Genomic DNA, 24,836 nt, shown 5'->3' on the forward strand with positions numbered 1-24,836 from the left:
TACTATCTCCTTGTGACATGACTCATTTGTGACTGTTGATATCAGTCTATAAAACTAAGAAAACTACTATTGGGTACAGCTTTCTAATAAGGCTCCCTTAGCATGGCTTTATTAAGGTTCATAAAATATATTTACTAAAACAAAGCGCACATGTGGCCGCAGGCTTCCATAGATATAAATGCATAGATACCGCATCCGGCTCGTGAGCTGCGTCTCTGCCACTGACATTTTGGGACGGAGATCCGTTCTGACCCAATGACTGTACATAGACATAATTATGTCTATGACTACTGTATTTATTATTTTTTACAGTCTATGTTCGGAGCATAAAGACTAATTGAAAAGGCCAGACGTTCGTGCGACTTCTGTGCTGCTTTTGGATGTTCATGCGAAATAAAAGCGTATATATATATACGCTTTTATTTCAGATGAACATCGGGGATTTATTTATATATATATATATATATATATATATATATATATATATATATATAAAAAAAATCCCCGTTTAAATTATTTTAAAGCTTAAAGTCGCGTACTTATCTACACAAGATAGTGTTTTGGTATGAAAACCAACCGCGTAGGTAATTAAGAGGACGATTAGGAGGTCCGACTCCGTCCCAATATGGCGGCCGCGTCGACGTATCGCTCCGATGAACAGCAGCGGCCAATGCGGTATCTGCATATATATTTCTATGACAGGCTCCGCCTCAGCCATGTGACAGTGTGCTGGCTGAGTCAGCCGGCTCGTCATGCAGCGTCAGTCTGGAGTCGCACAATTATGAAAAAGCAACCTTCCGTTGGAGCTGCAGCCGAAGCGGATCTCTCCAACCTCCACCGGGCTTTCCTTCCAAGGCTAACCGAGAGCACCGCCGATAGATGGATAAAAGCCACGCCACAGCTCTTCCTGAGTCTCAACGGTGAAGAGAATGGTATGTGATACTATCTGAGTAGTCAACTGCCTTCCTCTGGGCTTGATAGTGTTGTCAAATTGGCGCGGAGGATCGTTGTGACTGATCGGGGGTTTTGAGTGGCAGGTCCCCCGATGCATGCTGCCTCTTGCCTGTCAGGCACCCAACCCAGATCCCGTTGGCATTTGCTGCGTTTGCTGACTGGTGTCAGGCTGTAACACTGCGACTTGCACGTAATAAGTAAAGAACACGGCGACACATTGTCTAGCAAGAAAAAAAAATCAAATCGCACACGGGCGTAACGTTAGCAGGCTAAATGGCTAGCTCACTAGCGCTAACGTTAAATGCTTAACCTAAGCTAACTAACGTTAGCTAACGTTACTGTAGCTGCGGTAGCTGGCTGATGTTAGCAGCGGTTTCTTTACCATGAGACAACAGAGACAGAGCCTCTCTTCACCAGATAAAAGAGTGCACTTCAGAGCAGCTGACACATTTCTGCCAGCTCTCTCAGATGTCGGACAAGAAGCCACGCAGTCATTGCCAGTTAACAAGTCAATGCCACCTTGAGTGGCTGCCAAGTCCATTTAAACTGGATGCTTTTGTCTGGTTATTTGTAATACCTCCGCCAACTCATGACTGTTTGCTATCTAGTAAGAGTTACATGTTTTAATAATAATACATTTATATAACACCTTTTACAGAACAAAGTCACAAAGTGCTTCACACGAGTATCATTGTTTAAAATAGGACCAAACAAAGTTAAAAGAATACAATAAAAACAGTAAAATAAAACTTAAAAACAAGCAAAATTCTTCTAGATGAATCTTCAGGCTTTTAGGCCTGCTGCAGACATTGCGGAGCACTTGTCTCAACATTAGTGTTTGTTAGTTGTATCTTTTCCTCTTCTCCACGGATTTCCTGTCTAGTCCTCTTTGGTTGTGTGAAACCAAGGAGTGTGGGTGAATGGAAAAAGATGATGACGTGAAGCCAAACGCGTAAGTCAGTATTGACCACACAGTGTTGTTATTACACAGTGTGTGAGAGCTGTGTGTTGTAATCTACCCAGTATGTGATGGTAATTTAGATTAGGAGAGAATGATGTGGGTAAAAATCCTCCTATATATATTTATTTGATGATTTATTTATCTTGTTGGTGTGAGAGATACCACGGTCTGAATAGTGTGTCTCTAAAGGTAGACACATTTTTATCATCATATCCCCTAACCTTATTTTAGATGTGATTAATGGCACTTTAGTGGGCACTTTTATACAGCTATCAAAAGACATTCTCACAGTGTTTTTAAAAAGTTAAAAGAAATAATAATGTGGATCTTATGGCCACGCCGTTGCATACATTTATTGTTCAATCGAACAGTCAGATATATTCAGCAGATGGTGTCATTTAACTGTGTTGTTCCCTGTAAGAAGATATCATTGCAAATAATATCTAATTTCGCAATACGGTATTTTGGTTGGTATATCCTTTGTTTGCTGAAACACCAGAGCAGCTGGTGCCTGTCTTTTGTCTCAGTGCAAAACTGTCTAATGTCACATGCCCCAGCTTACATGAGCGACACTCCTGTGCTGTTGCTCTGGGAAGTCTGATAGCAGTCTAATGAACTAATGCTTATGAATTAATGCTGGTCTGGTTTCCTCAAAGCAGTCAGAATGATTTGATCTGTTTCACCAACTGGTAATAGAGCTTTATTATTGCAAGTGACAGTCTCTTATGTAATAGTGGATGGGTGAACTGGTCATCAACTCAGGTTTTAGTGCTCTGTGACCTGGTAGAAAAGGGTCTTCTTCTCGCATCACTGTGTTGTGCTCCAGAATAGATTTTTAGCACGACTTGGGTGTGCTCTGTTATCCTTTTGCACCACACACACACACACACGTGCTCATTTTAAGGTGACTGGTCATCAACTCAAGTTGAACATCAAGTTTTTCCAGTGGCATTGGACTGGGTTTAAAAAAGAACGTCACCACAATGTCTCACAGTCTCAGTTGATGTTTGTCTGTTGATGTTATCCAGCAGCCCCCACTGCTTCCCCTCACCCTGCAAAGCTGCAGCTTCTGGTCAGGCAGCTGACTTGCATGTGCTTTACCCAAAGAGAACTGGAGAGAATACCAACTAAGTATATCTTATATTGTATGTGCAAAGAGAGGTATGCAATTTTAAATACTGTTATTGCAGGCCCTCTCTTTGTTATTTAAGCAGAGAGGTTTATAAGCAGTGATTCGACACTGTCCCTGCTGCTATCGCCTATCCTGAGACTAGTTTACCTGGGTTTTCATAGGCTCACATGACCATGAGCACCAGATGTTGAGAAGAATAGCCACCACATGCCTTACATTACTAGGTTATACAGCTGCTTGGAGGTAGGACTCAGTGTGACATGTAAGCATGGTATCAGCTTGTGCTGCATAGTCTTGCAAAGGTATACCCAGGGGGCACAATAATGAGAGCTGGAGAGCCGTCACACTTTGGTCTCATGACTATATGAGCTGACTTTCCTTCTTTACTTTCTTCCAGGAATCTTATCTGGAGGTTATAATGACCTGCTTAACTCTATTTAACAGTCGTTTATAGGCCTAGATCTTATAACAACGAAGATGTGGCAAGGATTGCAACTTGATAAGGCATGTCTGTGTTAAAATGTCCCACAGTGTGTGATATATTCTCTTTTAATGGAGGCAATATAAAGACCTATTTTGATTCTGATTTGGCTCCATCAAAAATATGTACTTGTAGAAGTTGTTCTTGCTAGAGCTGTAAATTTAAGGCATAGATAAGAGCCAGGTCACCAAAATCAGGATTAGCGATCTGAATTGGACTTGCCTGTTGTGAGCTGTATTGTAAAGTTTTCACACTTGTTGGAAATTATGAATAATTTTGATTAGCTTTATGATTGTCCTGACATTGTGTCCTTAGAGCGTAAGGCACATTAGCCTGGTCCTACCAGACTCTCGTACATTTCATCTGTACAGAGAATCTGGCCGCTCTCCATTGACAAGTGTTAACTTCCTTGAAGGCGGGTACTCTGTTGAAATTTATAAATATTGGATCTGCCCAGAGCCACTCTGGATCTGCCATAACCAACGTTTGGTCATGACGTATGTCGTGCGCATGTGCGCTAGCGTTAGCCTCAGCGAACTCCTTCACCACTGAAGGAGCTAGCTGGAAAATTAAACTTTTCCCGAACCCCGTGGGGAGGAGGGCCACAACATCATGGCCACCAACATAACTCTGCTTTTAACTTCTGGATATTCGGTGGCGTTGCCACAACTGACCGAAACTTTCTAGCGCACAGCCTCAACGTCATCGTTCTCGGCCACTCCCTCTGTTCGCTGATTGGACGCCAAATATTTGGCTGGAGAAAACCCAAGAATATATAACAAACCCAGAAGTACGGAAGGAAAATGAAAATTGAGTGGAAGTACGTAGGAGGGCGGAGCCAGGCTAAAGGCACATGGGACCCCCTTAAAAACATGAAGAATTTGTAGCACAGCCTTTTTTGTCAAAATAAAGGTTCCATTAAAACACGACCTCGGCCATTGACAAAACACTAATGATTTAGCTTTGAAAGGAAAATGTTAAAATCCAGTCAAACTACTGCCACACTATTATTGTGAGGGTCATTGTTCAGAAACATTAGACCTTAGTCCTGACTCCTAAAAAAAAAAAAAAAAAAAAAAAAAAAGAATGATTTGAGGCTTTCTCTGGCAGAATAATTTGACTTTGGATTGGTTTTGATTGTAGGGCTGAAACTATCTTTGAATTATCTGCCAATTAGTTTCTTGATAAGATTCATTGTTTGGTCTTTAAAATGACAGAAAATATTGAAACATTTCCATCACAATTTCCTAAAAATCCAATGTGACATCTTCAAATGAATTGTTTTGTCCACCCAACAGTTAGATATTTTACTGTCGTACATATGTATGTATGTATGCATACATACATACATACATACATACATACATACATACATACATACATACATACAGTGGGGAGAACAAGTATTTGGTACACTGCCGATTTTGCAGGTTTTCCCACTTACAAAGCACGTAGAAGTCTGTAATTTTTATCATAGGTACTCTTCAACTGTGAGTGACGGAATCTAATGCTGGAAGACCCAGCTGGAAGACCCAGCCACGACCCATCTTCAATGCTCTTCCTGAGGGAAGGTGGTTGTTGGCCAAGATCTCGCGATACATGGCCCCATCCATCCTCCCCTCAATACGATGCAGTCGTCCTGTCCCCTTTGCAGAAAAGCATCCCCAAAGAATGAGGTTTCCACCTCTATGCTTCATGGTTGGGATGGTGTCTTGGGGTTGTACTCATCCTTCATCTTCCTCCAAACACGGCAAGTGGAGTTTAGACCAAAAAGCTCTATTTTTGTCTCATCAGACCACAGGACCTTCTCCCATTCCTCCTCTGGATCATCCAGATGGTCATTGGCAAACTTCAGACGGGCCTGGACATGCGCTGGCTTGAGCAGGGGGACCTTGCGTGCGCTGCAGGATTTTAATCCATGACGGCGTAGTGTGTTACTAATGGTTTTCTTTGAGACCAGCTCTCTTCAGGTCATTGACCAGGTCCTGAAGTGTAGTTCTGGGCTGATCCCTCACCTTCCTCAGGATCATTGATTGTTTGAGTGTGTGGACAGGTGTCTTTTATACAGGTAATTAGTTCAAAAAGGTGCAATTAATACAGGTAATGAGTGGAGAACAGGAGGGCTTCTTAAAGAAAAACTAACCGGTCTGTGAGAGCCGAAATTCTTACTGGTTGGTAGTTGATCAAATACTTATGTAATGCAATGAAATGCAAATTAATTATTTAAAAATCATACATGGTATGATGTCTGTTTCTCTATCGAGATCTTTAGTACCTCTGGGAGTTTTGTGGTACAACTGCAGTTCCTCTGTGATGTGCCTTAATGCAAAGAGAATCAACAGTGAGGAATTAAGGTTATGACATGGAAAAATCAAGACAGGAGCCTTAGCTCACTGTACCGTGGAGGTTGCCCTAGTTCTGTGTCCATGCTTATAACTATAGCCATATACCAGTGGTTCAATTGTAATTCTTGACAATCTATTATAATAATAATAATAATAATAATAATATGCCTCAGAAAAGTGAGGCAGTTGGACACATTTGCTGCTCCTTCTCATTTCATTTTTCAGGTATCTCAAACCCAACCCTTACTTCCATCTTCCATTCCAAATAGCAGGAAACTCATTGAAGCCATATCGCAGTTGGTACACGTTTTACTAATTTCTCAAAGTAAATGGGTAAAAAAATAAAATGGCTTCTGTTGGTTCTCTGAGAACCACTCTTCTCTTTGGCCACTGCTCATGCTAAAGTGCTGACCCCATATCCTCCACTCTTTCTAATGGGTAATAGAAATACCAAGCCAGATGTTATCTCACCCCGTATTACGTCAGGCGGGGCCAGAGGAATGATGGGTTGACCAGCCAGCCTCGATACATTGTTTTAAAAAAAGGAGGGGGAAGGAAGAGCTCAGTTGGCAAGGTTTCTGCGTTCAGTGTGTGTGTGTGTGTAGTGTTTGTGTGGCAAGATGACAGTAGGAAGATAAAGCGACAGTGATAAGATCAAATTTTTGTCTCATAAAGCGACAGTGATAAGATCAGATTTGTGTGTCGTAAAGCGACCGCGATAAGATCAGATTTGTGTGTCGTAAAGCGACTGTGATAAGATCAGATTTCTGTGTCCCCCTATGAACGCATTGACTTCCACAAACACGTGTTGGTGCAAATGGACATGAACACACACACACTCTCGCACACATGGATGACCATGAACCAAACTCTCAGCATCCAACATTGTTGAACCCAGAGAGATGGAAAGGTGCTGGGTTATATTTCCTACAGGAACAAAGTAATCATAAAACCTGGAGCTCAGAGAGGAAGGGGGAGGGAGGAAGCGAGGAAGTAGGAGAATGGGTGTGTGTTTTTGGCAGGGGCTCTGAAGTGTTCAAGTCTTTTCTTGCCTGACATTCTCAGGTGCCATGGTTACAGGTTAGCAGAGCATAGTCCTGCCTCATTAACACTTTGTTAGATCAAGAAGACACCAATGTTTTTGTTGAAAGCATTCTTCCACAGTGTAGCACAGACGTTGATTAGGTCACTAATTCAATGAACAAGGGAGTACTGAAGAGTCAATGACCTGCAGTATACTACTACAAGGCAGTACACGATAATAACCTCACCTCAACCACTATAGTAAAAGTAATGAGGACAGCTGCAGCTCCTAAGATTGATTGTTAAGTTTGATTAAGTTTAAGAAGCAAGCCTTGACAATAGTGTTGCTATCAACGCTCGCTAATTGGCACACAAAAATTAAATCTACCAATTACCGTTGTTAGTTGAAGCTGTGTTTATCCTGCTACCACACAAGCTGCGTCATAATATATATATACATACATATCTATACAAATATTCATACTTTATTGTTGACTGTAATGATGGTATACTGTACAGGAAATTAATGTTATATCAACAGGAAATGATCATGTACAAGATGTGCATTGTCAGATGCATGTTCTTTCTGAATGCTAGTACTGCCGAATTCAAATACAGAAACTTAAAGGACAATTCTGGCGCAAAATGAACCTAGGGGTTAATAACGTGTACCCAGTCGACCGTTCTCTGGGACATGTTTTCATGCTAATCAAATGTGTATTTAGCTTGAAACAAGCTAGAGCAAACCGGTGATTAGCTGCTAACGCTAGAAAGACTGTACCTTCATGTAGGCTATACAAGCAGGTGCCATCTTGGGAAAGCAGTCATGACCAGTCGAATCACGAACGCTGTGTTTGAGCTAGGTTACTGGTTACTGGTTGCACGGCGTTCGACTGATCATGACTGTTTTCCAAGATGGCGCCTGCATGCAAAAATGAACGCTACTGTCTTTTATAATCTATCTTTTTAATAAACTGTCTGTACGCTTACAAAGTTCTCAATGCTTCGGTTTACATGTAGGGACCCTCATGCTACCGTTGAAGTGTGGTGCTATTTTGAGCCTTGTTAGTGGTATAGAAATAGTGATTTACCCTCTGCCCCGAAAGGAAGCGTTAGCAGCTAGCTTGTTTCAAGCTAAATACACCTTCGATTAGCATGAAAACATGTCCCAGAAAACAGTCGACTGGGTACACATATGTTATTAACCCCTAGGTTCATTTTGCGCTGGAATTGTCCTTTTTAAAGAAATACCTGACATTTTCAATATGAAAGTAAATAAGCTTTTTGTCCAAAATGTTATACTATATAATATATGTGTGCAGTTGGACACACTTTGTCTTTCAAGTAAATGGGGAATTGTGTCCAAACCCTTTGAGTGGTAATGTATATGATTTTAAGTGCAGTTTTTTCAAAGATGATAATTTTTTAGCTTTATACCTGTACATGTACACACGGTTAGTGGATTAAGGGATTATTATCAACCTTCCAGGTGCATTCACTTAAGTTTTTCCTCTAAAGTGGTTTTGAGTATATAACTAAAGGTTTGTCTACACTGTGGTTAACGAAGGGTTCAGTGCATGGTTCAACCAAAACATGAATTAATATTGAAAGATGTGATCATTGCATTTGCCAGTATAATAATTCACACCTACTAAAACATCACACTCATCAGATCACCAGCCAGTCCACGATACATTTAAACTTTTGAACATGTCAACTGCTTATAGGATAAGAATTTGGCAAAACAGTTACAGATACCAAATCAGCAGCATGTAAGCAAAATGGAATGGAGACAAAATAACTTGATACCAATGTCAACAATATACAGTAGCTGTAGGTGTTTAAAGTGCAAAATTAATTTGAAATTACAATATTAAAGAAACCTTTGTTGACATTTGTGTTTCATGTTATCATACCCCAGCTCATCGTACCCCAACTCATAAATGCTGCAACTACTGAGTGAGTTTAATCTCTTAAGATTGCTTAGTGATGACTCACTCGATGCAGAATTACTTCCATATGGAAGACTCAACGTGAACATCAAAACCACTGCCTTATGTAAATATGTAAAACCATGTTTAGTAAGATGGTACTTTAGTACACAGTTACCTAAGTTTGTTGCCCTCATTTTTACCTGGATAGCGTTTTTTTTTGTTTTAGTGTTGCTCTTTTCAAAATAAGTTTCAAAGTAATGTGTGGCATGTGTTGTTGGGAGAGGTTTTGTGTGTACTCCTGCATTAATCACAGTTGGTGGTGTGTCCTCAGTAGACAACTAGGTATATATCATTGAGGCCTCTGCCCATCCACTAATCCTCTCCCACACCCCCACCTTCCTCGTCTCCTTTCTCCCCAGCCTAAATATCTAGTTGGTCTCAGACACATTCATCTGCCCCCCGAGTGGCTTCTTACATATTAACCGTGGATGGAGTTTGGAGGCTGCAACCTCTTGCTGATCATTCGGCTTTTAACTCAGGCCGGATCTGTATGGCAACAGCATCGCTGTAGACTTTGAGACCCATATGGAAATTTCTTCTGAGAAACCGAGGCCGAGAGAAGTATAGGGATTTGTTGCTGATGATCCAGTGCTCAGGCAAGGCTGTGGTGACTGTAGTTTGTCCAGGAGATGTGTGAAGGAGCCTTGGCATGTTCCTTTACAAAGCCCTTAAACACATCGATGAAGAGGAGTACATCCAGGTACACTCAGTGGCTCTGTGTCACTGGTCAAGCTGTGGGATGACCTGTTTGTTTAGATATTTCTGTAAAACTGCAACTTGTTGTAGGCAGCATAGAACCTGAGGCACTATGGATGGGACTCTTGGCACCAGATATAAGTGTGAACTTGAGAAAGAGATAAAATGATTGAGATTTAGTTGTGGAACTTTGCTGGGGGGGGGGCTCTATTCTTTTATGCTGAGTCATTTCTGTTTCTACACTGCCTATATTTAAATACATTGGTTGACTAGTTAAGATCATTTGCTTCAGCAGAAAAATGACTTGCTGTTAACTGCCTGTCACAACATTTCTGGTTGTAATACTATTGTTTGACTTTCAGGAATAGTTGAAACGCTTTGGTGTACAGCAGGTGACTGTGTTTGCAGGTTCCCTTCTTTGTGCTGCGAGGGATTAATGGTGCTAATCGCTCTGAGCTGTACTGGGGAACAATAAGGCATGAGGCATTTAATTAAAAATTCCTGTGACATAAATCCTTGTTTTAAAGGAATAGTGATACAGAGTGAGATTAATTCATTGCAGTTTACAACATTGGCAGGCACCTATTGCTGAGGGGCCTCCGGAACTATAGTTGTCCTAGTTTTATATATTTGTATTTTATTATTTATTACAACCTCTAATCACTTTTGATGCTGGAGTAAGGGGATTACAAGAACCACTTTTAGGACGTTTCATTATTTGTAGAGAAAATAGTTCTAAATAAAGCAAAACAGTACCACTTTTGATTTATCCCAATGTTCTTTTTACTGTCTTTTCTTGTCTTTGTAAAATTACAATCGATATAATCACAGCACTGTTTCTTTCTGTTTTTTAAATGCAAACATAATAAGCCATGAACAGGAACATCACCCGCTGTCCACTGTTTACAATATGCAACTGTTTCTTTTTGTTCACAGTCCCAGAAACCCTGGATAGAAAGCACTTTCACCAAGCGGGAATGTGTGTACATACTTCCAGTGTCAAAGGACCCCCACAGGTATGTGCTTAGACGTACTGTAGTGTGCCTTGTGGTGATAACCATGGAAACGGTGTAATTGTATGGTGTGTGTTAAAGTAGGCCCAAACCCTAACCACCACTCTCTAAAGAGTAAATTAGTCTGTTTTTCAGATAATTTTAATGTTTATGTCTGTCACTATAATTGCAGCGTTAAGTATGGGGGAAGACTAGTGATAGACCTGTGTATCATATCTTCTTAGGGGTTATTCATTTCTATCAGTCAGGTATTTTAGGATGTTTGGAGTTCATCATTTGGATGACTAATTAGATTCAATGAAATCAGAATCCCACTTATGGTTGGCTGTTAAATTAAAATTATTTATTTGTATTTATAAAAAAATCAATATAATTTTATGTGTGTGTAATGTGAAGCAGGATTTTTCTGCAGACCTACTGGAATCTTATAAAACAGTGTTCAAATTGCATTGAAGGCTTCTTATTGGCTTGGCATGCAGGCCACTCATTCACAATGTACTTGGTGTGCATGAGAAGCACACATGAAATAGCTCAATTAAAGGTACAGCAGCTGGTATTTATCTTATTCAGCTATAAAGAAATGGGCAAAAAAAATAAATGTATGTAAAATTCTTGGTTATTTAATATTAAATAGTTTCTCACAGTTGTACTTACTGTTTAACCACCTCCTTTGTGTGCAAGCCATTTCTATTGCACTATAACTACAACTATTTAGTTGCACTTTCAAGAAGTTGCATACCTTCCTTCTCGTAAACTCGCAGAAATACTGGGTTACTCTTTTTTTTCCTCTGTTTTCTTTTACATCAATTATTTGCCACTGGATTTTCTCCACTAACTACAGTACGTGCTGCTGCTCGAAGATGATTCGGAGGCGTTAGTGAACATGGGTCCATTTAACGTTGGGCCAAGGGCCTGCATGTGACTGTGATCAAAGTGAGAGTCCCCTTGGCAGGTTTCACAATGCTCTCTTGGTTAAAGGCCAATCTAAATGGGCTGCCTGCCCAGCCGACGAATAACCTTCTTTAATGCCCTCAAACTTTGTCTACCAAAAGCTTTCGAGCTTTCTTCTTACTAGGAGAAATCAGACCATTATAACTGTCTTTGTATCTTTGCCAATGTACTCCATATTTTGGTGTTTTGTATTTATTTACGTTTAAATCAATGATTTAATTATGTTGCTGTGAAATTCGTTTCAGATGCCTTCCAGGATGCCAGATTTGTCAACAGCTAGTCCGGTAAGTATCTGTTTGGTCTTTGTTCCCTCATTCTTTGTAACCTGACAGGACTAGTCTTAAGAGAAGTTTTAAGTTTCAAGAGTCCATACTAACCAGTTGACTTAACACCAGAAAAGGCCTGCAGGCAAATTCTTTTACAATTCCAGTGAACAAGAAAATTGTAACCTCTCGTCTTTGTGTGTCTGGATGCACATTCTTGCCTAAGATAATTAAAGGAGGTGTGGAAACAAAAAAGCTTGGTCATTAATTTTAATAATAATGATACATTGATGAGCCATTGAAAGATAAGTGTTATTTCAGAAAAAAGTAGACAAACAAGCTTTCTATTTCAAGCCAGCAACTGTCGATTTTGTCAGCTTAAATAACGGTCATTAGCAGATTGTATCAGATCTAGCTAGCTAGCTAATTAAGCTAACATTATCTCCCATTGGTTGTGTTAAAAATGTTGTAGCAGACAATTTTATGTTTTCAGTTGAGAACCATGTAAAATATGCACTTTAAATGATAAATGATAGTGTGGTAAAAGACAAGACAAAGAGTTGTTTTCCCTTGATATTTCCCTGCTTTCAGGGTTCAAAATTAATTAATTTCATCCACCAGCCAAATGGCTAGTTCATGTTCAAAATTGACCAGCCACTCAATAGATAGCCATTGCTTTTTTTAGCTGGTTAATGAAGCAAATCTACCAGCCTGCAAATTTTGTTTCTGTTGACCAGTTGAATTCTGTTTCTTACAGCAATTATAAATGTGCCATAAATTAAGCATGTGCTATTGTTTATATTCTGTTGTACCTGCTGTGCTCTGCCACATTGCTGCTAGGATTTATAGAATTTAATAAGTATTTTATTGTATCAATTAAAAGTGATTCTGTTCACCCTCAAGATGCTGCTGTGGACGGCTGGTGCGGCAGCATGTTGGCTTCACAGCCAGCTTGGCTACGAAGTACTCGGACGTGAAGCTGGGTGAAAATCCCAACCTGTCCATGCCCGAGCTGGAGGAGTGGTCGGTGGAAAAACACACAGAGGCGAGCCCCACTGATGCCTATGGTGTCATCAATTTCCAGGGAGGGTCTCACTCATACAGAGCCAAGGTAGGAGGGCATGTTGTTCATGTAAAAAAAAAAAAAGACAGCTTGTGAGTCTTGATAACTATGCTGTGTATTGTTGAAGAATGGTCTTACGCAGTATTTCAAGGTGTTTTCTTAAATGTAGATGTGTGTAGATCCATTGTGAACATTAATTTAAATACATTTAACCCTAAGTACTAATGTAATTGGCAGGATTTCTCAAATTACTTAAATCACCAATAACATTGTGTTAGTATGTCATTATTAACCAACAAAATGAAAATAAGGAAAATGGAAGGATCATCTATATCCCCAGTCTATTACAGGTTATTAGGGGTCTCAGGATTGATTTTCATTCTGAATCGAAAATTGATCAAAGTTAGCTTATAATTTCTATCACTGAAATCAAAAGCAGTATCGGCAATTCTCTTAGTATTTCTTTTTCTCTCTAACCCGGTCTACTTGCACGCATCCGAAGAGGACACAGTGTAGCTTACCAGTAACTTAACTTGCAGCTAAAGACACTAGCCTTCAGCTGCTTTTTCAGACAACATGGCCACTACCGGAGTCGGAGATAACAAATTAACAACATAACTGGAAAATCCTCTCGTTTCCCTGAAGTTATCAGTGTGGCAACATTTTTATAGTAGTCTAAAAATAGCATAGCAGTGACTGCTGAATAAAAAAATAAAATAAAAAATTGAATCCCATTCTGACCTAAAATCGAAAGTCAATTCTAATCGTGGATTTGATCAATTGTAACACCCCTACTGGTTATTATTAAAATGTAGTGCTGACACTACGAGACGATTAATCAATTAGTCATTTTTCAACCAAGCACTGCTTGGTTTCAGCTTCTGGGATATTGCTGCTTTTTTCTGCTTTATGTGTTCGTGTCAACATGCTATTCTTGTATCTGTGCAATCGTGGGCAGTATGTGCGTTTGGCCCACGACTCGCCGCCAGAGAGCATCCTGCGGCTGATGCTGAAGGAGTGGCATATGGAACTTCCTAAGATCCTCATCTCTGTCCATGGAGGAGTTCAGAACTTTGAGCTGCACCCACGCCTCAAGCAGGTGGTAGGCAAGGGCCTCATCAAAGCTGCAGTCACCACCGGGGCCTGGATCCTCACCGGAGGGGTCAACACAGGTCTGTAGTCAGAGAACGATTATTTTAGTCTTGACTGAGAAATAACAAACATCTAGGATAACGGGATAAATGGGAAAACAATAGAGCAAACGTGTGAATGTTAAACTGCATTCTGAGTGTCATAAAGAATTGGTGTTATTGTTTTTGAACGGATATTGCAGCTAAACAACTTTTACTTTCCAACCCTGTTCCCTTAAACATTCCCTAAATGAACACTCGCACACATTTTACATTGTACTCAAACCTGCACAAACACACACGCGCTGATGTAGCAGAAGTTGTAATACCGGGCTCTAAGCGTGTCATTTGGCTGTGTGTCGTGGCCGAGGTGTGTCTGCAGCCACAGCGCAACGTTAAGATGGTGTGGTCTGATCATAGTGTTTAAGTCATTGCTCACAGGGTCAATTACCCAGACCAGTGATTACTTTTAATGCCTCAGGCACCCTGACCAGTTGGGGTGGTCTCCTGGATCACAAATTACTGCTGAATCCATGAGATCCATTAGCTGAGGATTGTGGTTCACGAACAACCCCAGCCCTAATGTACTTGTTGGGAATTTTGATCACAGAAGCTCAGGTTTCTTGGCTATTTCTTTTCACATGCATGGTTAATTGAATCCACAGTATCTAGCACACCTTTACTGGTCATACATTTTTATGGAAATATATATTGAGGGGGATTTTAAGTGAGGTATGGCAAAGGTTAAGTAGCAAAACAACTTTACACTTCTGTCCAAGTAATAAATGACAGTTCATTGATTTAATGTATCCTTCCTAAAGGTGTTGCTAAGCATGTGGGAGATGCTCTCAAAGAACACTGTTCAAGATCATCAAAGAAAATTTGCACTATCGGGATCGCATCCTGGGGAGTCATTGAAAACCGTAACGATCTCATTGGCAGAGACGTAAGATGCAACTTTAGTTTGTTCAAGATTATTTCAAAAGTTCTTGATACTTTCACAGCAATTCCTAAAGTACCCAATAACCTCTATCTATTTAATGTTGAGTCCTTTCATGACAGCATTACTTTTTTTTCATAGCTCAGATTGTTTTATTAATGTACAGTAGTAATTTTCTTTTTTTTTCCCTCACTCTTCTATCCTCGTCCCTTGTACTGCTTTGTGTCAATCTGTCAACACTGCAGATTGTCGCTCCGTATCAGACGCTGCTGAACCCTCTAAGCAAACTTAACGTTCTCAACAATCTGCATTCCCATTTCCTCCTGGTGGATGATGGGACAATGGGCAAGTACGGCGCTGAGGTCCAACTGCGGCGGGACCTGGAGAAGCACATTAACCTCCAAAGAATACACGCACGTAAGAAAACTAAAACTTCTATACAATAGTCTACAATGCTTAAACTTTTGACAAACATCCCTTTAGATCTGCAAAAGCAGTCTTGGGCTCTTCTGAGATAATGCAGTGGCATTATTTGTGTCTGGAAAGCCAAAAACATTCCTTACTGATAGACTCCTCTCCCCTAGTCAAAATACCACATTTGCCCCACAAAATTACTGAAATCACGAGTGTCCCATAATTAAACATTTGCCAACTTGTTTGTCATTTTGTTGTTGGGGGCTTTGAAGTTGTACATCACAGAGCTTCAACTCTACACTGTGTTGTATGTGATTTTTAATTGTGTGCCACTGCCTCACATCCTAAATAATAGGGTGCACCCTTCTTACAAGAAAAACTAACCTAAATTCTATGTTATGCGGGCGCCTGGTTAGCTCACCTGGTAGAGCGGGCACTAGGGCTGGGCGATATGGTTGAAAACTGTATCACGATATAAGTTTTTCATATCAGTCGATATCGATAATTATTGATATTTTTTATGACCTATTTAAATTAAGGACCAGGAGAAAAATATATTAAATTTAAACATTTTTATTTAAAACTTAACCCATCTGATTATAATCCCCTCAGTTATAAAAGCAGAAATGTCAACACAACCATGGAAAACACTCAAATAATTAAAATGTAAACAGGTCTAAAATCACAATGAACACTTAACAATTATCTCTTAACATTAAGGTGCAAAATTAAAGAATAAGTAAGAAATGCTTAATAAAGTGTCATAAAATAGTGCAAAGTGTTAGCTAAATATAAGAAACCTGAGAAGGAACTATTTTCTGCAGGTTTAGTGCTAGGTTGGTAACCTGGCTTCTGGACAGTGCTCAGCATGTCTGCCTCCGTTATTTCTTTGTAGTGTTTAGTAAGGCGCTGATGCAGAGTACCTCTCCATGGCGGTCTGCTGCTTGTGCCGTGTAGCAGCTGCAGATGTTGTTGGACGTTGCTGGCGAATACGGCTGTGCTCCAAAGTGTGAGCGCGGCTAAAGTGGTAAAACTAGTTTGTGGTAGTACCAGTGTTGGTGGGGACGACGGTCTGACGACATTGGTCTGTCTACGGTCAGACTTATAAAATCCCCAAAACTGCCATACTGACTTTTCCTGTTTTATCAACGATTTCCTCGCTCGCTGCGGCACTCACTTTCCACTTATCACTCCACGCCGGTTCTGTTATTGGAGAACACGAGACAGCAATGTGGCGCAACCAAACATGATACTGTTACATGATTGGCTGTTAGAGTGTCACTCCCCACGTTGCTAGGTTGCCAGAGAGTGAGGGCCTTTGTTCATGCAACCAAACTTGATTCACAACCTCTGGTTTCTTCTGATGAAGAAAAACAAGTTATTGAACGTTTTATCGACCGCATTTTCTATTGATATTGATTATGTGTCTATCGCGATACATATCGTTATCGTTTTATCGCCCAGCCCTAGCGGGCACCCATATATAGAGGTTTACTCCTCGACGCCGCGGGTTCGACTCTGACCTGCGGCCCTTTGTTGCATGTCATTCCCCTTCTCTCTCCCCTTTCAAGTCTAAGCTGTCTTATACAAATAAAAGCCTAAAATAACTTTAATTTTGACTACACATTTCAGTAACAATGGACAAGGACAATTAATTATTATTTATAATGAATTAATTATTAATATACGGTTCCACCAAAGGTGCATAAAATTACCATCAAATTACTTCAAACAGTGTTTGCATCACTTTTTCATTAAACTGAAGCAACACAGTTTACTAAACTCTTCCTTCATGACATTTTGTGCTGGCTGTTAAGTGCTACTGGATAAATTAGGACTCATAGAAAGAAACTGACATGATTTTCTTCCAGGAAAAATCAAAATATCTGACTATTTAGTGTTAAACAGGTTAATTTTGCCCTGTCATGAGATTTTCTGGATATCATTCATTAGCATTAAGATCTGGTTAACAAAATACTGTATGTGCAGCAGATAATCTTGGTGTGTACTTGTGTGTTAATACCACTTTGGGCCATGTTAAATACATCAGGGTAATTTTTTAATATTATGGGAGTTGGGTCGAATTTAATTTAGGCTCAGGAAGTGCAACCAATAAATCTTGAAACCAATCGCATAGAAACAACCAAAAAGTTGAGCGATTATTTGGCATTATTAATTCCTATATTAGACATTATGTAAAGTATTGTGTGTTATGATTACATACCCTTAAGATAGCATTAAACTCCAAGGTGTAATCATTATGAAGTCAGTATGTATTTGCCTGGTGGAAACTAGGTGATAACAGTGAGCTAGTTATTATCATCTCAAAGTCTTACAAACTGTCACTTGGGTGGAGCTGTATTAGTAGAATAACATTAGAGCTGAGTCCACTCTTCATTTTCCTTCTTGTAGGAATTGGTCAGGGTGTCCCTGTTGTGGCCCTGATCTTTGAGGGGGGTCCCAATGTGATCCTGACCGTGCTAGACTACCTTCAGGAGAGCCCTCCTGTCCCAGTGGTGGTGTGTGAGGGGACCGGCCGTGCTGCTGACATACTGGCCTATGTCCACAAGCAGACCGAAGAGGGAGGGTAGGACGCACACGCACACACACGCACACGCACACACACACACACACACACACACACACACACACACACACACACACACACACACACACATCACACTCACACTCACACACTGTTACGTCCCTATCGTGTCTAGGGGTGGAGGACACTAACAATTAAATAAACCCGAGGGAAAACCAAGGGAAAGGCGGAAACGGTCTAAGATAAAACAAATAATTAAATTTATTGTTAAACCTAAAGAAATCAACTTAAAGCCGTCTTCAACAGAAGAGGGGTATTTACCGGTAGTACAAAAAGTGAAACTGAACAGCTAAATCTTTAAAGGGGTGATAGAATGATTATATAGAGTATTTCACACTGTTCCTTATGGTGTCCTAATGGGGTATGTAACATTGGTTGTGCTGAAAATGGCCTGGTTGATTTTTTTTTATTGGCCCTTATGCATCCCTGTGTTTTGGCCCTATTTGTAACAAGAGCTTTTCTTCCAAATATGGTATGCTCGTGAATATTTAGATGAGCTGCGCGCTGATTGGTTGAGCGAATTGCCATAGGCAGACATTAGAGATGCACGCTGATTGGTTGAGCGAATCCCCAATGCACACATATTAGAGAAGCGACAGAATCTCATATTCCAGACACTGCAATGTTTCATTACCAAATTCACTTCTGAGACTTTTTTTTATGTAAACAATCAACTATATAAAGCTCAAATATGGACGAAAATTTATGAAAATTGATGGCTAATTGCAAATATGGTAAGACAGTGTGTCGGACTTCAGCGGCGGTGCTGCTGCCTCGCCACCCGGCTTGCCTTCATTCACAGACCCCGGCCTGCTGTGAGCTCCGTTACGGCTGGCAGCCCTGACAGAGCTCCAGGGGCCTGTAACTCCCCTCTTCCTGCTAGCTAAATGGCCCGTTGTGTGAGAGTGAGAGCGCGGTCGGCGAGCTTGTTACACCAGCAATCTCTTACCACATGTTTCACACAATGTCACGCCACTTAGCTATACAACATATACCTAAATGTCTTATAAAGCTTACAACGGTGTCCGATTTCAAGTTGATTAATATTTGTGAAGTTTAGCTAGGTGTTTCGTTAGCTGCGACTGTCCCTTCAATCCTATCTATGTGTAGCTACAAATCCCGGATAGTTAGCTTCATTTTTGGTCGTAATTCCGAGTATATTTAGGGCCCGAGCGCCGACAGCGGCGAAGGCCCTATTGAAACTGAAGGAATTATTCTATGATTATTTTCCCATCAAATGAATTGGCTTTTTGAGGGGCTTAACATATTCAAAAACTCACCAAATTTGGCGGTCGCATCAAGTCTGGTGAAAATGTACGTATTTTAAGGGTTTCGGGAATAGGCGCACAAAAATGGCTCGCTAGCGCCCCCTAGAAAGTTAAGAAAATTGAGCCCCTGCAGTGCGTTTAACGTAGACTCACGAAACTTGGTACACATATGTAACATGGCAACATGTACAAAAAACTTCATTAGAGCCACACCCTAAACCCAACAGGAAGTCCGCCATTTTTGTTGTACTTTAACGAACTCCTCCTAGAGATTTCATCCGATCAACTTCAAACTCGGTCTGTGCCATCTTAAGAAGTTAAAGATGAAAAGTTGTTAAAAGAAAATTTTTTTGTCATAGGGCGTGGCCGTGGCAGGGCGGCCATTTTGTGCGTTTCGCCGCCAAAACAGGAAGTGGGTGTAACTCGAGTGTACGTTGTCCGATTACCTCAAAACTTTTCAGGATTCATAAGAGTCCAACCCTGAGGACAAATAAAGGCCGATATTTACTTAAAGTCATAGCGCCCCCTAGTGGCAACAGGAAGTAGGCCTAAAAGTCAAGGTGCTATACTTTAACGAACTCCTCCCTAGAGATTTCATCCGATGGACTTCAAACTTCGTCTGTACCATCCCAACACCTTAGCGATGAAAAGTTATTAAAAGAAAAACTTTTCGTTAGACGGTGTGGGCGTGGAGTGGCGGCCATTTTGAGTGTTTAGCGATCAACAAAGAAGTTGTTGTAACTTGAGTGTACGTTGTCGTATCTGCCCGTAATTTCTCACGATTGACAAGGGTCCAGACCTGAGGACACCTACAGGCCAAAATTGACTTTTGGTCATAGCGCCCCCCGCTGGCAACACGAAATCTGCCTTATATGACAAACATCATCCGATTTGCATGAAACTCAGAATGTGTGAAGGAACTCTGAAGGAATTATTATTATTTTCTCGTCAAATGAATTGGCTTCTTGAGGGGCTTAATATATTCAAAAACTCACCAAATTTCGCGGTCGCATCAAATCTGGTGAAAATTTACGTATTTTAAGGGTGGGGGCCCGTCCATTTTAAGGGTTGGGACGCGAGGGCCCGTCCATCGCTGCTCGCAGCTTCAATTACAGTTTGAATTTCGTCACGCCACTTACAAAACATTTAACTAAATGTTTTATAAAGCTAACAACGGTGTCCGATTTCAAGTTAATGAATATTTGTGAGCTGTAAGGGTTTCGTTAGCTGCGACTGTCCCTACAATCCTATGTGTACAGATTGCGGCTAGTTAGCTTCATTTTTGGTCGTAATTCGAGTATAGTTTGAATTTTGTCACGCCACTTACACATCTAACTACAATCAGTTTTGCATTCTATCACCCTTTTAAACAAAGACATAACACAAAAAGAGGTGGTTCACACAACCCCAATTGCAATATTGCTTCACACAGCAACTCCCACACGGCTTCCACACAGCCGTTGGCACGGCACACACACAGAGGACAGGGGCGGGGGTTAAGCAACTGTGGTTGGCGTGCCAAAGCTAAATCTCTCCATATACTGTTTTTTTAGTCTTGATTATTTTATTGTGTAATGCCAAATGAAATGATGGACAGATGATAGGAAAGGAAGGAATGAAAAGACAGGCAGTAGGTACCCTAGAGAGAATTAAAGGATCAATCAAGGCTTCAGCATGTATTTTATTAAATATTTAGATTTTTGTGTATAAATAAAATGGCAGTATGATGCTGTTAGTGATGAATCATTTACTGTGTTGTAGACAGCGATGATTTTTTTTTTTTTTTTTTTTTGCCCTTTCTTTGATGGCAGCGTCGTTGGTGGCTCTTATCTATTTCTGTCCCAGAGGGATTTTTAACAACCCAGCCACAGCCAAGTCTGTTATAAAAGAGTTGAAAAAAGTTGAACTTGTGACAGAGTGTAGTTAAAAGTAATCCGCTGACAGGCACATACGCTGCAAAGTGCACACAACCACAGTTTGCTTCTTCAATGTAAACTGTATCCATGAACACAATCTAGTTCTTTGATTAATATTTTGGTTATCTTGTAGGGGTGTGCAAAAAAAATCGCGATTGAAGCTCTACCGATTCAAAATCGATTCATAGAATTCCAAAAAAAATTTGTATATATCGAGGATCGTTTTTGAATCAAATAGATTCTGAATCGAATCTTGAGCCTAAAAATCAATATCGAATCATGACATTTTCTGAATCATGCACCCCTATTATCTTGGACAGTGATCCAAATAGTGATCCAGTTTAGTTACACATTTCTGTGCTGCTCCTATTTAAGATGTATCTTTTTGTTAGCTGACATGAATCAACCAAAAATTAATCAACCAATCCCTCCTGTGTTTAAACAAAAAGGTAGGGTTTTATTATAGCCCATCACAGGAAACGTGCACAGACCCAGAGCAGATATGATTTAAGGTTTATCCATTCCTTTGAAGTAGGGCTGCAACAACGAATTGATAAAATCGATAAAATTCGATTACTAAAAAAGTTGGCAACGAATTTAATTATCGATTCGTTGTGTCGCGCAACTATTAGGCAACCTATTCGCTGAGATAAAAAAAAATTGAGTTGAGCGCAGAGCGGAGCAGCGCGGAGCGAAAGAAAAGAAAAAAAGAGCAGAGCGGCGGTAGAGGAAATACGAAGAGAGACCGGAGAGACCCGTAACGTTGTTCTGAAACACTCGGCGGAGGCAGAGAAATCAGTACGACCCAAGTCATCCAAGGTGTGGGAGCATTTCACACTAAATAAATCAAAAACGTGTTAATTGCAAGATAAACAAAAGCGACACGGCATGGCACGGGCGCACCACGGTGATGAATCAGCACCTAAAACGTAAACATGTTGGAGTCCTTGATGAGGAGGAAGGGAGTTCAACAGCAGGGTAAAGTCACTACACTATCCTACTTCTGTTCCGTTCTGAAGTGAGGAACGTACCGTCCCTCCAGTAGCTCTTCTGGTGCTGCTGTTTACTCGTTATCCAGCTGACTAGCATGACAAGCTAGCGTTAGCTCGGTAATTACAGTAATAAAGCAGGGGTGGTATAGTTTGCAAGACTAAATACACTGTTTTATTCAGTCGCCTTTTTTGGCCCATTAATTTCTGTTATGTATATATTATGTGCTTTGTCCCATGTCAGTTATTGTTGACAAATATAATAGTGTATGGTATGTATGGTGATGGTAATAATTTAATGAATAAGTGTGTGTGTCTGTCTGTCTGTGTGTCTTGTCTGTATCTGCTATTTGGGTTACTTACCTTTACACAACTATTAACTAAAACAACAAGTATGTATGTATTGAGTTTATGTAAATTAATGTTTTTGTTTTTTTTATCCGATTAATCGAAAAAAATAATCGACAGATTAATCGATTATTAAAATAATTGTTAGTTGCAGCCCTACTTTGAAGGTTAGTTAACAGGAAAAAGGAAATGGAATACAGGGTTTCCCCCAGAAAGGTTGTTAGGCCCGGTGGCAAGTGTTGTTTTTTTTCAACAAGGCCCCGGCTGGGACCAGTCCCAGACTGATGGCAGCATTAATGTAGAGCCCAGTAGTTTCAACAATACCAAATAATGGAAAGAAGAAAAAAAAAAAATACACTGGGGGAAACATTTAGAAAATAACCTAAAATAAATGACAAATAAAGCATTTAAATACTCTTTGTGTAGCTACAGTATATAACCATGCTTCCGAGCCACATTATGTATACTGCAGCAATATAAGGCTGCACAAGCACTACATGCATAGAGTCTAGGTGCAGTCTATTACTCTTTGAACCCTATTGGAAACATCCACGTAATGTGTTCTCTAGAGATCAAAGCGCTTTGTGCGGGAATTAAACCTATATTTTTAGTGTTTTACAGCTGTGTGGGTTTGAGCAATGTGACCATAACCATGTAATACTGTAATTGTTCTACAGTAGTCTTCCTGATGGAGTGGAGACTGACATCATCGCAACCATCAAGAAAACCTTTAACTTCAGCCACAGCGATGCCATCCATCTCTTTCAGACTCTGATGGAGTGCATGAAGAGCAAAGAATTGGTACATTCATGCATGTTTTAATCACTTTCATACACTTCTTGTCATTCATGTTCAGTTTTTATTCATTCCCATTTCAATGAGTGTTGCTGTAAAATAAACTTTCAAAGATCAGAGTCATTTAATAAAATTCCTGAAAACCAAATGCAAAAGCTTCTGAAGAAGTAAAAGAAAGTACAACAGCTTTCAACTAAATGAATCCATTGAAGCACTGCCACAGAGACAACTGTGATGGTCCCACTGCTAGTTTTTTTTATTTTTTTACAAAGTAATATATATCACAAACTCTTGAAACATCTGGATAATGTCTGTGGGAACATGTTGATAAGTGCTATCTTGTTTCTTGGAAAACAGATCACTGTGTTTCACATCAGCTCCGAGGAGCACCAGGACATTGACGTAGCCATTCTGAGGGCTTTACTCCAAGGTTAGTAGATGATTTCTCTCTGATTTTCTCTCCTTCCCCTCCCCCCCCCCAAAAAAACTTTAACTTTAATAAAGGAACGGAGTCACAAAAGTCACATAAAGTTGACTCAGTCTATTCATATGCTGTGGCTGTTGACATTGGGAAATAAAGATTTCAAGACTTCGTAATGTTTTCACTCTGATATGGATATGCTTTGAGAACAGTGTTCCCCCTGTGTGCCCTTCTCTTTGTGTTCCTGAGGAGATCATGTTGCCCACATTCACAGGGCCTCCTTATCCCAACACTGTCAGTCACTGAGCTGCATGTCTTATTCCTCTTCTTCTCCGCAGTTTGTAAGAAAAAGAGAAAAAGTCAGACATTCACCTGAGCAACTTCATTTTGTTTTCATTATGCTGTAGAGGATCTGTCTTTTTTTGTTGTTGGTATAACTGCAAATGGAAAAAAAACTCAATGATTTCTTTTAACTCTAATGAGCTTTTGTGTAAACACATGCATTCTTTGTTTTAAAGTATGAAACAAATTATTCACTGGAAAGAGGTATTTTGTACTGTAATGTAGGTTGAGGCAAAAGCAACGATTTTTTTGAGTGACTGCAGATAATCAATTGTCTGGAGAAAGTGGTTCAAACACTCAAAAGACAAACATACTGTGGCAGTAATCCTGGTAGAACATAAACTCTTCAAAAGGACAGAGTACAGCTCTCAGGCATTTAAAAAAATATTAAATGCAACTTAAAGATGTTTCTCGTTTTCACTTTAATTCAGTTTATTTATTTAGAAGGCTGGATATTAAATGGGAAGTTTTAAAGGAGTCACAAGAAAAGTACTTTTAGTCCTTTGAAATTCCCGCTGGATTTTTATTTGACATCCACACAATCAATTCTGTGTATAGTGATTATGATCATTTGATTCAGATGGCTCCTAGAGGACAATACACCAGATTAGTGTGGAAGAGAGCAGTGGACTGAACAGGGATTTACTTTGTAGTCTAATCTGCTGCGTTGCTGTATTAGTGTGTAATTGACTATATCTGCCATGGCCCTACACTACTAACCCCCTCTAATCCTGCTAGTTGGCTAACAGGAAATACACCGTAAATAAGGCTTTACTTGTCTGTTAATTATAA

The 24,836-nt window shown here is 40.1% G+C and overlaps 1 protein-coding gene across 5 annotated transcripts in view; it reads left to right on the forward strand.

Annotated features, from left to right (window-relative positions):
* The first annotated feature begins 730 nt into the window (after positions 1–730).
* Positions 731–24,836, forward strand: part of trpm7 (transient receptor potential cation channel, subfamily M, member 7) — a 47,825-nt gene continuing 23,719 nt past the window's right edge. For 3 of the 5 annotated variants that reach the window (XM_028585567.1, XM_028585809.1, XM_028585886.1), the window contains exons 1-10: positions 731–932; positions 10,523–10,602; positions 11,796–11,834; positions 12,717–12,924; positions 13,835–14,048; positions 14,828–14,952; positions 15,192–15,363; positions 17,773–17,947; positions 23,164–23,287; positions 23,639–23,711. In XM_028585567.1, coding sequence (XP_028441368.1) covers positions 930–932; positions 10,523–10,602; positions 11,796–11,834; positions 12,717–12,924; positions 13,835–14,048; positions 14,828–14,952; positions 15,192–15,363; positions 17,773–17,947; positions 23,164–23,287; positions 23,639–23,711 — 1,213 coding nt within the window. In that variant the 5' untranslated portion in view covers positions 731–929. Of the gene's footprint in view, positions 933–10,522; positions 10,603–11,795; positions 11,835–12,716; positions 12,925–13,834; positions 14,049–14,827; positions 14,953–15,191; positions 15,364–17,772; positions 17,948–22,092; positions 22,128–23,163; positions 23,288–23,638; positions 23,712–24,836 lie in introns of those variants that run through there. The other 2 variants (XM_028585645.1, XM_028585724.1) reach the window with 2 other exon arrangements.

The sequence above is a fragment of the Perca flavescens genome, chromosome 1 (assembly GCF_004354835.1).
Source record: "Perca flavescens isolate YP-PL-M2 chromosome 1, PFLA_1.0, whole genome shotgun sequence".
NCBI classification, from domain to species: Eukaryota; Metazoa; Chordata; class Actinopteri; order Perciformes; family Percidae; genus Perca; species Perca flavescens.